General features: G+C 33.6%; 3 protein-coding genes across 3 annotated transcripts; all 3 read left to right on the forward strand.

Moving 5' to 3' along the window:
• The first annotated feature begins 362 nt into the window (after positions 1 to 362).
• On the forward strand, positions 363 to 1538 carry LOC142616601 (F-box/kelch-repeat protein At3g06240-like). The gene is made up of 2 exons (XM_075789417.1): positions 363 to 490; positions 791 to 1538. The coding sequence occupies exons 1-2, from the start codon at positions 363 to 365 to the stop codon at positions 1536 to 1538; spliced, it is 876 nt and encodes a 291-aa protein (XP_075645532.1).
• Positions 1539 to 8578: 7040 nt separating this feature from the next.
• LOC142616602 (F-box protein At3g07870-like) lies at positions 8579 to 9661 on the forward strand. Its single transcript, XM_075789418.1, has one exon. It carries the CDS (start codon positions 8579 to 8581, stop codon positions 9659 to 9661), a length of 1083 nt encoding a protein of 360 aa, XP_075645533.1.
• A 2974-nt stretch (positions 9662 to 12635) lies between these two features.
• LOC142616603 (putative F-box protein At3g20705) lies at positions 12636 to 13849 on the forward strand. Its single transcript, XM_075789420.1, has 2 exons — positions 12636 to 13363; positions 13468 to 13849. The coding sequence occupies exons 1-2, from the start codon at positions 12636 to 12638 to the stop codon at positions 13847 to 13849; spliced, it is 1110 nt and encodes a 369-aa protein (XP_075645535.1).
• The last annotated feature ends 1726 nt before the right edge of the window (positions 13850 to 15575 follow it).

Consider the following 15575-nt stretch of genomic DNA (forward strand, 5'->3'; position numbering starts at 1 on the left):
TCTTTCATCTTTTTTGTACTTCCATGTACTTCTATATTTGCTTTTAATGTTTGGTAATTATGAACAGTAAGTTGTACATATACTACTTTACTATTTCATAATTGCTAAAAACTTTTAGCAACCCACGTCTAGAGAAGTTCAATTTGAGAGGATGAGTTGCTAAAATAGCAACTTGGATTTTTACACCCAATGCTAGTCCTCTTAACAGTAGAGTGCGTTAAAACTCTGCTACTCTTCACTATTTAACCTACTAATAAATACTAATACAGTCGTGTTTGTAGTTGTACTCTACTAACCGCCCCTCGCTTTCCTCTTCTCTTCTTCTTCTTCTTCGCTTCTCTACTGTGCTGTCTCCGAAAGGCATGACGCAAAGGAAACAACCACGACCACAACCAAAATCAAGACAGAGGAATGGTTGTGTCCATGTCCCAGATGACATCGTACACAGCATCTTGCTAAGGCTACCTGTCAAACCACTTCTGAGATTCAGGTGCGTTTGTAAATCCTGGTACTCATCCATCACCAGCACCAATTTTATCTCTACCCATCTTAATACCAGTAACAACAAAGATCATGGTTATATGGTACACGTGGACACTGTTTTCAGAAAGATCCCAGTCTGTACAGTTGTTTGTGACCGCACTTATAGTAGGATTTCCAAATATCCAATATCCTTCACTTTTCATTCATGCCATGCTAAAATAGTCGGTTCGTGCAATGGCCTATTGTGTCTTTTTGAGAATAGAAGAGGTAGGAATTAGGGTAATGTTATAACTTTGTGGAACCCCAGCATTAGAAAATTTAAGAGGTTACCTGATTCTTCTTTAAGCGGCAAATATGATCAAGTTTCTAATGGATTTGGTTATCAGTCGGAGACGAATGACTACAAGGTTGTAAAGATCTATTCTTATCCTACAGGCGACATAATGCAGAATAGGATTGTGGCTGAGGTTTACACATTAAGCTCTGACTCATGGAGAGAGGTTGGAATCTCTTTGAGACCCAAAGTCGCGGTCTCCAGTATTGAGACTTATTCATCTGCCACCTTTGTTAGTGGGGCTTTGCATTGGTTGGGATATTTTAATACTGAGTTCAAAGATTTACAATCTGAAAAAAGAATTTTGTCGTTTGATGTCAACAATGAGAAATTCGGAGAGATAGCACTACCTAATAGAGATACAAATTACAATAAAGGATTGGCAAGTGTTGGGCTGTTCAAGGGGAAGCTGGCCTTCATTACAATTGGATACTACAATATTTTGGTTTTGGATGTGCCATGCTTCATTTGGGTGATGGGGGAGTATGGTGTAAATGAATCATGGAAGAAACTTTTTTCGTTACGGTTGGGACATTTTGAAAATTTCTTTGGTTTCACTAGGCATGGTGACCTTATAATTCAAAAAAATGTCGAGGTTCCATTTGTTAACTTCAAGGTTGTTTCAGTTAACTCTGAAACTTTACATGAGAGGGATCTTGTTACTCATCATCTTCCAAGTAGTGCTATTACTTTCGTGGAAAGCCTTGTGTTACTTGATTGAGGGATTGAGCTATCCATAAGAGGCAAATCATTTGTGATAATCGTAGAATTTTTTTGTGCTAGTGTCATACAAATGAGATCATTATCATTTTTTTTTTTTGGTGGTAGGCATAAAAGAATTGGTATGGTGTAAAGGAGTGAACTTTATTCATGATTTAAATCAACACAGAAAAGCTTGTGGCAATTTCATGGCAAAGCATATTTATTTAACATTTTGCTTTTGCAATTGTTTTCCCCTCATGCTTTGGTGGCTAAATCATATGTTTATTTACTGAGGTATATAAGAAACAAGTATGTTCAGCTGCTTATGCATTGTGTTTATATTAATATTATCGTCTTCAGAAAATGTTTAATAGCTTATCCTAGAGAATCATGTTATAGTAATGATGAATAGATTATATTTTCGAATTATTATTTTTTATTTAATAATTTAGCATTTCATTGTGCTAAGAACAAAGATTTCAATCCAAAACTAGGCTGACTCCAAGACTGGGAGCCAACAGAGCCAAAACAACAGAACACAAGTGAAGAGTCTAAACACCACAGCCATAATTGAACTGAAGCTATAAGACACCAAACCAAATTGAGCATCGAAATCATAACTCATGTCTTCTCTAGTGCATGTTTTATAGCCTACTACACAGAAAATTTATCTTACAAGGGCTAGGGTTTTGAAACAGAAGAATTAAACACACAAGCAAAAGACTCACTGAGTTAGATCGTAGGAAGTTGACGAAAAATAAAATTGAGAAGCAGAGCCAAGCGAACAAAGATTTTAAGAGAAAATATATGGGTTTTTGAAAATATGGAAAACAATATCAAAGTTTTGTGAAAAAAATCATACACCTTCTCAAAAAATGAGCATGTTATGAAGCCTTGTGTTACTTGATAGAGCAAACAGCCTACTGGATAAGAAGACTTCATAGAATCTTGTTATTTAAGGTCTAATAGAAATGAGACCATGTTGTTCCTTTGGTTTTGTGGTAGGCATGAAAGTATTGGTATGATGTAGAGGGGTTTATGACTTATAATATTCCTTAATGCTTGTGGAATGGCCAGGGTAGCAAATACTGGAGAGGAAGAAGTTTGAATGCTGTTATGTGCAGATTAGCTTGACATTCTGCAGTTACCATCTTTTGTCGCCGAGAAATAGAACATGCATGGAGGTCTGTTAGCTCTGAAGAAGGCATTGTGCAGTCTATCAAATGGGAAGTCAAGAGTTAAATCCCATGTGTTTGCATCAGTTTGCATCTTGCAAATAGCCTAATAAAGATATCTTAAGTCACAATCTGATACAAGGTTTGCACTTTTCCTACTAGCCTAATCAACATAATAAATCTTGATTTTCTCAATTGCCCATTCCACCAAGACTGAGTTTGCAATCGCCCCTTCGTGACAAACCAAAACACAAAACAGTGGTCGGCCTAGATTTTAAACCAAACGAGTCAGTGCTAGTGCCACCTCCTGTTTGATAATTTTTCTTTAGATCTTTATGTTATATTTCTAGATAAATTGGCCTGTTTTCCTAGCCTTTGATAATTGGCAATCTGAGTCTAGTCAAAACACTTTTGAAATAATACTGACATGCACCTACAGTATGCCTCATTAAGCACAACTGGAAAATGGAATACTTTTCCTTGGAAAGTTCTTTGTGATATTTTTCTACAGAGGAAAAGGCAAATTCTGAATGGTCTTTGTCGCCCATGTAAATGTTGCATTGCCACAAGTAATAAACCATCACCTACTAAATAATCTTTACTTAAGGATGAGCTGCTCCTTGGACTGATCTTCACTTATGTCAGGGTACAACCTTGACATTCCATATAAGTTGGTTTTTTTTTTTTTTTTTTATTATCAAATTGGTGCGTAAAATAGAGTTAACTTGTGAATGTTTATTTCCATTGGAAAAAAATAAAAATAATAATAATAATAATTAGCATTTACTGGGTGCAAGTAGCTGATGGACTCTGCCAGAGGATAGATTACATCCCACAAATAACTATTTTCACACGTAATGCTGCAATCACTAACCAACATAGTAACCAATTAAATGGAAATTTTGTTAAAAACAATGGCTTAAAAATACTATTGGTACCGATAGTTTAGCTTGTGAGAGATTTTAGTCCATAATGTTTAAAATGATTTCTTTTAGTCCCTTAGAAGACATACCCAAACTAAAAACTGACACCTCATAACTTCATAGGGACTAAAAATGCTCACTTTAAATTTATTAAAGAATAAAATAGGCTATTTTAACTTTTTAGAAGATTAAAATGATGACATTTAGAATTCAAATCCCTCACCCAAACTATCGAATTATTCAAAAAAATAAAAATTGATATCTTAACTTGATGATTAGAGCAATTATTATAAAGTGGACATCATAAGTTAAAATTTTATCATATATAAATAAATAAATAAATAAAAATCAATCACTTTAAAGTTGAATGACTAAAATTGGTTGCTGTGGGCGCAAAGCGTGGTGCTTGGGGAGTACGCCATGTCCGAGTAAAATGGGGCGGAGAAAACACAAGGAGTCGCCACCTAGTTTTATGGTCCAAAAACCACAAATATAGTACCCTTACATGGAAGGACTAGTCTTACTAATAGAGTATAAGTTCGGACTTTAGGTACGGTCTTGGGAAGGTATTAGGCACCCAAAACCGCCCAACCCGTAGGTCGGCTTGCACTTATTATGTGCTACATCTTAATCCTAATATTAAATGCACATTCAACATTCTATCTTAACACACACACACACACTAACATCCATCTAAGCATACAACATGGCATTTCATCCCAAGACCTAACATTCATCTATCATGCTTATCAACCAACCCTCACATACATCTATCATACATGGCATCCATTACATCATAGGCAAAAGCATGTATATATCAAATCAAGGTAGAAATGTAGACATTAAACAAATCATATTACCATTCAAAGCATGGCATATAGACTGGCATATACATGTTCATCAAAGGAAGATAAAGCTCTTATAACAAACAAATGCATGTTCATGTGAATGCATGATTTACCTTACATCCAAGGCAGAAGCATGTATATATCAAATCAAGGCAGAAGCATGTATATATCAAATCAAGGCAGAAACGTAGACATCAAACAAATCATATTATCATTCAAAGCATGGTATATAGACTTGCATATACATGTTCATCAAAGGAAGATAAAGCTCTTATAACAAACAAATGTATGTCCATGTGAATGCATGACTTACCCTACTCACCTTACTACATCTTAGCACCCGTGGCATTAATGCATGATCATGTTATATGCATGTTGATCCTCTTTTTATTTTTGTGTTGGAGTGGGAGGAGAAAAGGAGATAAGTAATGTGTTGCATTACTCCTCCCACCCCTTCTTCTTGCCTCTTATACTTGCCCTCATCCTTTCCAATATAAGAATTTACAAAGACATACGAAAATAGGAGAAAGAGTATAAAGAATGAGCTTTATTTAAGAGCAACAGTAATCATTCAAGTCAGCAGGAAAGACCAACTACAAACATGCACTTTACTAAATCGTAGGGCACTTGAGAACAACTTGAGGAACAAGTGAAAATCAGAAGTATAGGTGATGAATCCAAGAGTATTCTATTGTAGAATGCAGAATACGTTTGCTCTATAGTACCAAAAATTATATAAGATTGCATTTGTTTGTCACTGATAGATTGATAGTGCTGCTTCCTTTAGCATTTTCAGCTATTCATTGCTTTAATGAACGAATTTGAATGACCAAAGGCCATTGCTATTCAAGAGAGGAATTGTGCTGCTTCTTGTGTTCCCATTCTGCTAGTTTAACAAAATTCCAAATCAAATTTTCACCTAGAATATTGCATAAGAATATCTGCACATCAGTTTAAGCGTTTTTTTAAATTCTTGATTCCTTATTAAATAAGTGCTAAAATCAAAGAGCAAACTCTTTTGATTTCTAGTACCCATTTAGTCAGGGACGGACCCAAGGGGAAAAAAAATTGGGCCCCCTAGCCCAAAGGAAAAAGGAGAAAAAAAATTATTGGTTATATATATATATATTTCTAGAGCTGCACTTTCCTCTTCCAAAAACTTAGATCCCCTCATTTTAAATTAGTCTAACCCAACTAGCAACTATCAACTATCAAACTCAAAAACTTAACAAAAACAAAACTTTAAAATAAAAAATAAAAAATCCTAGTTAGCCCAATATTAGAGTACTAGTATCAGGCGTTCTAAATGATAAATATTTAGTATTTAGAATACCAAAAAATACTATTGTACGAGACATTTCAAATACTATATTAAAGTAGCAAAAGTAAGTTTTGGTTTGGGAAATTAATTTTTTTTGCAATAGTTGAAGCTCTTAAGAAATAATATTATTTTGTATTATAAAGAGTTTTTTTAAAAATAGTTTTATCATATTTTTCATAATCTTGTCTATAACTTTTACCATTATCATATATTTATTGGTTGATGATTTGCATAACATAGACATTAAATAAGAGGTAGGACTATTCATTAAATTTTTTTAAGTCATGGTGTATGAAGATTATGATTATATATATATATATATATATATATATATATATATATATATATATATATATATATATATATATATATTTCCCTAGTTAGAATTTGATTAGTTTTAAGTTTGAATTTTGTATTATTATATTTAAAAGTTGATTTTATTGCACTATAAAGTTTTTAATGTCCTCTGTATAGTCGTCTCTATTTTATTTCTCACTCCTCTTGACCACCTTTTTATTTTCCAAATAATGGTTATTAATTGACGTTTAATTTTATTTCTTTTTTTCTTCCTTCATTTATTCTTTATTACTTTGTATGTTCCCTTGCTAGTTGTAAATTTTATGATTATTAATAAGAAATAGATATTATGGATGGCATAAATAATTATAGATGTAGTTACGTTAGTAGTATGTCAAAGGGATTACTTTTCCTTCTGAATTTTCAAGGAAATATGAAAGGTATTTCTCTAGTATGTCAAAGGTTTTATAAAAAATAAAAAATAAAAATAATTCCAAGGAAATGTAAAAGGTCTTTTTTTGAAAAAAGAAATTGTGACTTTTTGAATTGTAGAAATATGATTGTTTTAATTACGTTGACTATAGATTTCATTATTAAGTTATAAACATCTAAATTAAAGTAGATGAATATATAAATTCAAAGTTATATGTAAAGTTACAACCGTACAAGATATATATATATATATAGATAATATTTTTTTTTTTTTTTATGAATCATTATTTCATTTTTTACTTATAAAAATCTAAATTAAAATAGATGAATATGTAAAGGTAAAATTATATGAAAAGTTAAAATTACCGAAGATGGATGTTTAACCACTCGTAGATGTATGTTTTTTGAAGACTAAAAGTATATACAATTGCTTTAGCTGGAACTATATAACTATGCAAATATTATTGCAAGTGGTTCCATCATTTGCAAATTATCAAGTTTGGTGGTCTTACAAAACAAATATTTTATTTTGCAAAAAACTTTACATGAACTCCCCTTTTGTGACAACCTTTTTTTTTTCTTTTTTCTTTTTGCCAAAAAAAATTAAGAATATTAAGACTTAATTTAACACATGTGGTAGTTGTAAAACACATCAGTAATATGAAAAATAGAAAGGTTTAAATATTTAAAAACAATTTTTAGTAGATTGTAATATAAAACATTTTTTTCTCAATATTTTATGTAACTTTTCCCATAAGATCAATATTGTTGGCATCCTTTAAAGATGATATATATTATTTTTGAGAAGAAGAAGAAGCAGAGACAATGCTAACACATAACATAAAATTATTAAGTTTGTGTGATTTAAATTTGTGGCAAAATAATATTAATGTATCTATGATAAAAGTTTTTATCTAAATGATATATAGTAGTTCATATTTTTTTAGACATGATTCAAAAAGTTCATTCTCAATAGCATTTTAAGTCTACAAATTGCTCAATCTATGGGCCTAGACACATTCAAAGGGTGCTATCTAAATTATATGACCCTTTATCACACAAATATATTGATTCCCCCAATGTATGGTAGAGGAAGGAATGTTTGTATCTAGCCATTTTCTTGATTTGTGATGCATAATTTAATAGTGTGGAGGATGTGACTGGATTTAAATGTTGAATAAAATAAGATGAGAGGAAAAAAGAGTAAAAATAAAATATATAGTAATAAACATCAAATTATCCAAGTCATTCTATGTAATATAATAACATTATATTATTATATACTATATGTATGATGTAGTAGGATAATATTTAATCAAAGAAAATATAAAAGATAACAACTTAAAACACAAAACTAAATTGCATCAACCCAAAGCAGAATTCTAATTAACACAAAAATTCATCAACCTAAAGAATCGATGCAATAAAAATAAAAAATAAAAATCAAACAAAAAATGAAAAATAAATTGAGAGAGAGAGAAGTAACATTTTTTGTGTAAGAAAACTATGCATAGAATGAAAAAGAAAATGTTAAATTTATAGTAAGATATTGAATATAAAAAGAGTCAAAATAAAGGAAGATAAAAAGGTAAAGAAAAAATGGTATTAAGGTAGAAAGTAGTGGGGAGATGAAAAGGTAAAAGGGAGGGAGAGTTGTAGAAAATTAATAATAAAAATAATGGTTAAAAAATATTTTAATTTTTAAATAATGGAGTTTTTAAGTGACTCAATGTGAGCATAGCAACATTAAATATAGATATATAGATATAGATGTGTGTGAAGAACTAAAAGCTCAGGTTGTATATGTGTGTAAAGACTTAAACCTTAGTCTTTACCTTCTACACCCCACAAACATTTATACTTATAGAGTAACTACCACATCAAGAGTTTGCAGGATTAAAAGCAACCCCTTTAAATATAAACATTATGCCTAAACTTTTATTTGAAAAAATAAATTAATAACATATAAGTACAGTAAATACTAAATAATAGTATCTTCGTTTGTAATATATATTTTCGCTTTAGCCGGCCCTAACCCTAACTCTCTCCTCTTCCATTGAAACATGTCGCAAACGAAACCAAAACCAACGAATAATCACATCCCAGAAAACGTCGTATTCAACATCGTGGCATGGCTACCTGTCAAATCAGTCATAAGATTCAGATGTGTTTGTAAATCCTGGGACTCATTTATCATCAGCCCCTATTTTATCTCAACCCACCTTAATAACAATAACAGCAAATATCATGGTTGTTTCATAAAGGTTCCTGACAGTTTTGGTAAAAAGGGTAAGGTCTGCGAAGTTTTTTGCGACCGAACGTATTATATAATTTCTGAGTATCCAGTTCCCTCTGGTTTTGATCGTTTCTACGTTGGATCAACATCACCTGGAATAGTCGGTTCGTGCAATGGCCTATTGTGTATTCCTCACTATAAAGCATTTTGCGTTGATGTTATATATTTGTATAACCCCGTTCTTAGAAAATTTAAGAGGTTGCCCAATTCTTCCTTTAGCCAACGATATGATTGGATTTGGAAGGCTGCCGGATTTGGTTATCAGTCCAAGACTAATGACTACAAGGTTATAAGGGTCTATTGTTTAGTTGGTTTTACAAAATTTGGCAAGCCGAAAATAAAGCGTCAGTATGCGGAGGTTTACACATTAAGCTCGAACTCATGGGGAAGGGTTGAAATCTCATTGAGGCCCAATGTCAAGTTACATGGTAACAAGCGTATTTCACATGCCATTTTTGCTTGTGGGGCTCTGCATTGGTTGGTAGATTTTATTGAATATGAAGACGAACTGCAATGTGAAACAAAGATTTTGTCATTTGATGTCTACAATGAGAAATTTAGAGACATAGCACTCCCTGATGGGGCTAGAAGAACTAAACATATTGCGGTGTTCAGGGGGAAGTTGGCTTTCATTACAGTAAACTATTACGACCGCTATATTACGATGTGGGTGATGGAGGAGTATGGTGAAGTACATGAATCATGGAATAAACTTTTTTCATTGGTGATAGAAACTGGTTTTTTCTATGGTTGCACCAGGTATGCTGGACTTCCTGATGCTTTACAGGGGAATTCTTCTTACGTGGAAAGCCTTGTGTTACTTGATGAAGGAACTGAGTTATCTGAATAGGAGGTGAAATGACTTGTGATAATCATAGAATTTTGTCATACATATATGACACAAATGAGATAATAATTATGTTGTTTCCTTTGGTATCATTTTGTTTTGCAGTAGGCATAAAAGTATTGGTAATTCTGTATGATGTAAATGGGTGAAATTTATTCATGATTTATGTCGACCTTAAAGCTTGTGGGAATTTCATGACAAAACATATTTACTCAAGATTTTACTTCTTAATGCTTGTCAACACCTTGACTCTTTTGGTGTCTCAATTGTTTCCCCTCATGCTTTCGTGGCTATATCATATGTTTTTTTGGCAGAGGTAATAAGCAACAATATTGTGTGCTCAGCTGCAGATCAAGATGTCGAGGCCAAGGCCATCATTGTTAAGCCTCCTATGATTTTCCTTTATTGTTCTTTTCTAATTTTTGAAAAAAATGAAAAACAAAATTTAAATAAAAAATATGTAGTGTATTTTAATAGTTTGTATATGGAGTAGAGAATGATGTTGTGATCAACTTGTTTTGTAAATTAGATTAGTTCTTCGGGTTTGGATTTTGTTGAAATTGTGGAACAAAAATTGGTGTGTTTCACTAACTAGGGTTTTGGGTCTGTACATTTATGAATTTTAGCTTGCTGTCTATGCGGTATGAAACTAAAAATTTATTTTAGCAGTTACCTACATTATTATTTTCCATCCATCAATTAATGAAGATGATTATTTTGGTCTAATACAGTTAAAACTAAATTGACATGGTTAAAATGTTAAATTACCCTTATTTTAATGAGTAGCTTTAGGACCAACACTATTTTACAACTTTTTACTACAATTCTAATGTAGCAGAACATAAGTGATTGGCTAACACTTATACCCGTACCCATAATTTTTTCTCCACTCGATCTTATACATCATTGCTGTGACAAAGAAGTAGTAGATTTTCTCTATTTTAATAGCAAAACATATTCTACAATTATAAATGCTTGTGGGGTGTAGGGGACAAGGGCCAAAACTTAAGTCTCCAGAAAAAGTTTCACACACATATATATTTAAATTAAGATAGAGTAAAAATTATATCTTATATTAAAAAAAAATGGTAAAAATGCACTTTTGGTCCCTACATTTTGGGTCAATTCCCATTTTGGTCCCTAAATTGATTTCGTTCCTATTGTCGTCCCTATTTTTTAAAAATCGTTTGTATTTTAGTCCCTGCCGTCATCTAAGTAACGGAACCCTATTACGTGGCAGACGGATTGAGCTGGTTGCTGATGTGGTGCTGACGTGGCACTGATGTGGCAATAACATATTATTAAAAAAAATTATGTAGCATTTACGTTAGTGTGATAAAAAAAATTTCAATTTAAATTGAAAAAAAAAAACAAAAGCAAAAACAAAAAACTTTACAGTTTTAAAGATTGAGAAAAAAATGTTAGAGCAATTATTTCAATTTTTCTTGAACATTTTTAGAAACAAACACTAAATTAACACTATTCACGCTCTATGTTGGCGTTTTTGTGTTTGTGTTTGTATCTATTTCATTTTCTTCTTTCTTTTAAGATAAACCAAAAAAGTAAAATCAAAACAAAAATAAATTAATAAATATCCCAAACTACATCCTCCAGAGATGCGGATTTATAGTGCTAAAAAACCCAAATTAGTTTGTGTGTTTGTGTGGCATTTGTCTCTCTTAGTCTCTATCTCTCGATGCGAGACAACTTGCTCTCGAGATCGGGTTGGTTGAAAAATCCCAAACCAGCCGCGAAGTTGGTCTCGTGGCCGGTGCCGTAGTTGATTCGGCTTGAGTTCCGAAGCTACCGGCGAAGTAAGGGACGATCTAAATCGTGGCTGTTTGAAGATTGGTAGGGATGAACTTGAACATCATCGAGTCGCTTGTTTCGGTGAGGCGAGTTTGTGCTGGAGTCGGTACGAGAGGCAGAGGAGATCGGCCTGGGTTTTTTGCTTGTTTGTGTTTGTATCGTTCTTTTGCTTCTTTCTTTGTCAATCTTCGACTTTTTCTCTCTCTCTAAACCCAAATCCCTCTTCCTCTCTCTTTTTGATCAACGATGGTGGTAGTGGGTTTGGTTTGGTGACTTTGTGGACGTGGGTTTGTTGACTGATCGGTGGGCGTGGGTTTGTTGATGATATTTCTGGGTTCATGGGTTTGATTTTTACGGGGTTTGCATTAGTTCTAGGTTTCTTCTAGTTCTGGGTTTTGTTTGGGTTTTGATTTTCGTTTGGGATCTTGATTTTTGTTTGGGATGTGATCTGGGTTTTGTTTGAGTTGTGATCTGGGTTTTGTTTGGGTTTTGATTTTCGTTTGGGATCTTGATTTTTGTTTGGGATGTGATCTGGGTTTTGTTTGAGTTGTGATCTGGGTTTCGTTGTGTTTGATCTCTATTTGTGATTTTCGTTTGTTGTTGTGATCTGGGTTTGAGTTAGTGGTTGCTGGGTTTGTGTTCATGTAATCTGGGTTTGAGTTCTTTGTATCTGGGTTTGATTGGGAAGAACACGAAGAACAAAGAACAAGCTGTAATGTTTGAAAATTAATAATGATAAGTTATAATTTTTTTAATTAAATTAGATTTAAGGTTTTTTAAAATTTAATTTCTTTTTTATATAAATTGTCTGACGTGGCATTGTTTAAAATATTAAAATGCTGACGTGTTATTTTTAAAATTGTCAAATAATTATTTTTAATAATATTTTAATCGCCACGTCAGCAAACAAGTCATTCCGTCTGCCACGTAGGAAGTTTCCGTTAGTAAAGTTGGCGGGGAACTATTTTAAAAACGAATTTTCTTTTTTAGGGACGATATTTGTAACGAAATCAATTTTGGGACCAAAATGAGAATTGACCCAAAATGTAGGGACCAAAAGTGCATTTTTGCCCAAAAAAAATAGCATAGCAGACTCTAGTAGCGGTGTTTATCGTGGAAATCTCTTTAGCCCCAACTCTCTGAGTCTCTCTTCTCTTCCACCGGAAAAATGCACCAAACAAGGGAACCTTGTCCACAACCTCTGACCCTCCGACAAAGGAAGAACCATCTCCCACACGACATCATACTCAACATCTTGGCAAGGCTTCCAGTCAAATCAGTCCTAAGATTCAGATGCATTTACAAAACCTGGGACTCCCCAATCTCCACCCCAAAATTCATCTCCACCCACCTTAATAACAACAACAACAACAAAGATCACTTTTGTTTCATTTCAAAAGTCATTTATGATTCTTCTGTTTCTGAAAAAACTTACTATACGGTTGCTTCTATGTTTAATAGGATTTCCAAGTATCCAATTCCCTCAGATTTTGATCTTTTATCTGTCAAATTAGTCGGTTCATGCAGTGGTCTATTTTGTGTAGCTGAGTATAAAAATCATGACTGGTTTGCTGAAGTTATATATTTGTGGAACCCCTGCATTAGAAAATTTAAGAGGTTGCCTGATTTTTGCTTACGCCAATATAATCGCAATGCTATTGGGTTTGCTTGTCAGTCTGATACAAATGACTACAAGGTTGTAAGGCTGTGTGTACCCAACAATGTAAATTTACCTAAGGTTGAGTCTGAGGTTTACAGGTTAAGCTCGGATTCATGGAGAAGGGTTACAATGTCATTGAGACCCAATGTTGTGGTCTCTTATATCGATCCATTTTGGCCTGCCACGTTTGTTAGTGAGGCTTTGCATTGGTTGGTAGATGTTAAAGAAGGTGAAAGGCAATTCTTACACCAAAGTATGATTTTGTCATTTGATGTCAATGTGATCAATTGGGAGAGATACCACTCCCTGATGGATGTGGTTTACCGGGTGGATGTCACAGGCTAGCGGTGTTCAAGGGGAAAATGGCCTTGATTTCAATCGAATTCGGCTTCAGACATGATACCAGTTGTTCTCAATGCCTCATTTGGGTGTTGGAGGAGTATGGTGTGCATGAATTATGGAATAAACTTTTTTCTGTGCAGTTGGAAAATGTTTCATCTTTCTTGGATTGCACCAGGTATGGTGAACTTATAGTTCTAAAGGTTGTCGAGGCAAAATCCAATGTGGGTGAATTTCCCAATTGGAATAACCTTGCAGTTGTTTCAATTGACCCTGAAACCTTACATGAGAAGGATATTGGTGTTCATTATCGTCCTACTACAGCTACTACTTTTGTGGAAAGCCTTGTGTTACTTGATGGAGCTAACGGGCTATCTGGATAAGAAGTGAATTTATTACTGGTTTTATAGAATTTTGTTATTGAACCGCCAATAGAATTGGGACCAGACCATTATCATGTTTTTTTTCCTTTGGTTCTGTAGTAGACATGAAAGTATTGGTGTGATGTAGAGAGGTGGATTTTATTCTCTGATTTATAACACCCCTTAATGCTCTTGTGGAGTGGGGTATTAATTACTGGAGAGGAAGAAGTTTGATTGTTGTTATGCGCAGATTATCTTGGGGGTTTTTCTTTTTATCAATCATGGAGGTCTGATTAGCTATGAAGAAGGCATTGTGCAGTCTAGCAAATGTGAAGTCAAGAACCAAAACCTGTGTGTTTACTACAAGTAGGTTCAAGAGAACTATGTTTTTGATAGCACATAATGTTATGCTTTGGGGGTCCCTTACTCTGTTTTGTATAGCAAGATTGCCTAGTGCTCACCTCCTGTTTTGAGGGGGAACCTGCAGCTTTGTGTTTGCTTTTTAAATAACAGTTTCTTGGTGAAGTTCTATCTTTGTTTGTGGTTCCTTACTCTGTGTTTGCTTACTTTGTATTGGCAGTTATAAGTTTGGGTAAATTTGTTGAAGGATTACAGATAATATGATTTCAAATATATAGAATGGCAGGGGAAAAAAATACTCGTGACTGACTTGAATGAGGATCGGGCCAAAACTTTGGGGCTAAGGATGGCACATGGTTGCTTTTTTGTTGTTGTTGTTGTCACTTATAAAAAAGAGAAACGTAATTTAGAAAAAGAAAAACTAGGCTGTAATGATAGAATTATTGGAGGCTGAACAGAAGGGATTGTTTTCCATAAGTTTTGCTTGGTTGTGCCTTAAAAAAAATCATATAAATATTTCAGTGCACTCATTTATCTTTGGCTAGCATGGCCAATAGACATTTTTAACAGCTGAACTTCTCAAGGAATAGGGAACTTTGAACAGTATAATAAGTGAATGGGCTGGACCTGATAGTGATGCGTTTTGCTATAGTGGAAAGCAATGGACTATTTGCTCATCTCTTTCGTCTCCTTCAATGTTCAGATTCGAGGCAAGTTTCTCTCTCTCCACTCTGTGTTGCTATTAGAAATATCTTATTAGAGAGACAATTACCTAATCTGATTTCCTTAGAATTTATATTTTCTAATAAAATTTTTGGCTGAGTCCCTAAGGCATGCCAGCTTTTGACTCAATGCCTCTCTGATACTGGGCTCATGGGAACTCCCATTATTTCTGGGTTCCACCTAAAAGGTCTGTTGCACAAAGCACAAATACTTTTTGATGCATGTCAATTCGCGGCAAGACTGTGAGACTGGATAGCAATAAGACCATTTATACACACAATATCTAGGATTCTAGACAGCAGTGTTGAAGGACCTAAGACTTCCAAGTCCCCATTAGTTGAAATACACACACATGTTTGTGCTTATGTGTGTGTTGGTTGGGCTTCAAAGAACTGTATTTCTTGTTGTTAGGCCCTAAAAAACCCAGCTCCAAAATGGAGGTATAACTACCCAATAGAGGTCTATAAGTTACTTGTGATTTTATAGTCCACAGGTGAAACCAAACATTCAGAGACACATTGATTATTTAAAATAAAATTTTAATAATAATAAATAAATTTAAAAAAAAAAAAAAAAAAAAAAAAAAAAACAGCTTCAAAAGTTCAGGATCAAGGACCCAATGACATTAACAGTTCTCTCTCTCTCTCTCTCTCGTATGAACAAG

The sequence above is a fragment of the Castanea sativa genome, chromosome 11 (assembly GCF_040712315.1).
Source record: "Castanea sativa cultivar Marrone di Chiusa Pesio chromosome 11, ASM4071231v1".
Lineage (NCBI taxonomy): Eukaryota > Viridiplantae > Streptophyta > Magnoliopsida > Fagales > Fagaceae > Castanea > Castanea sativa.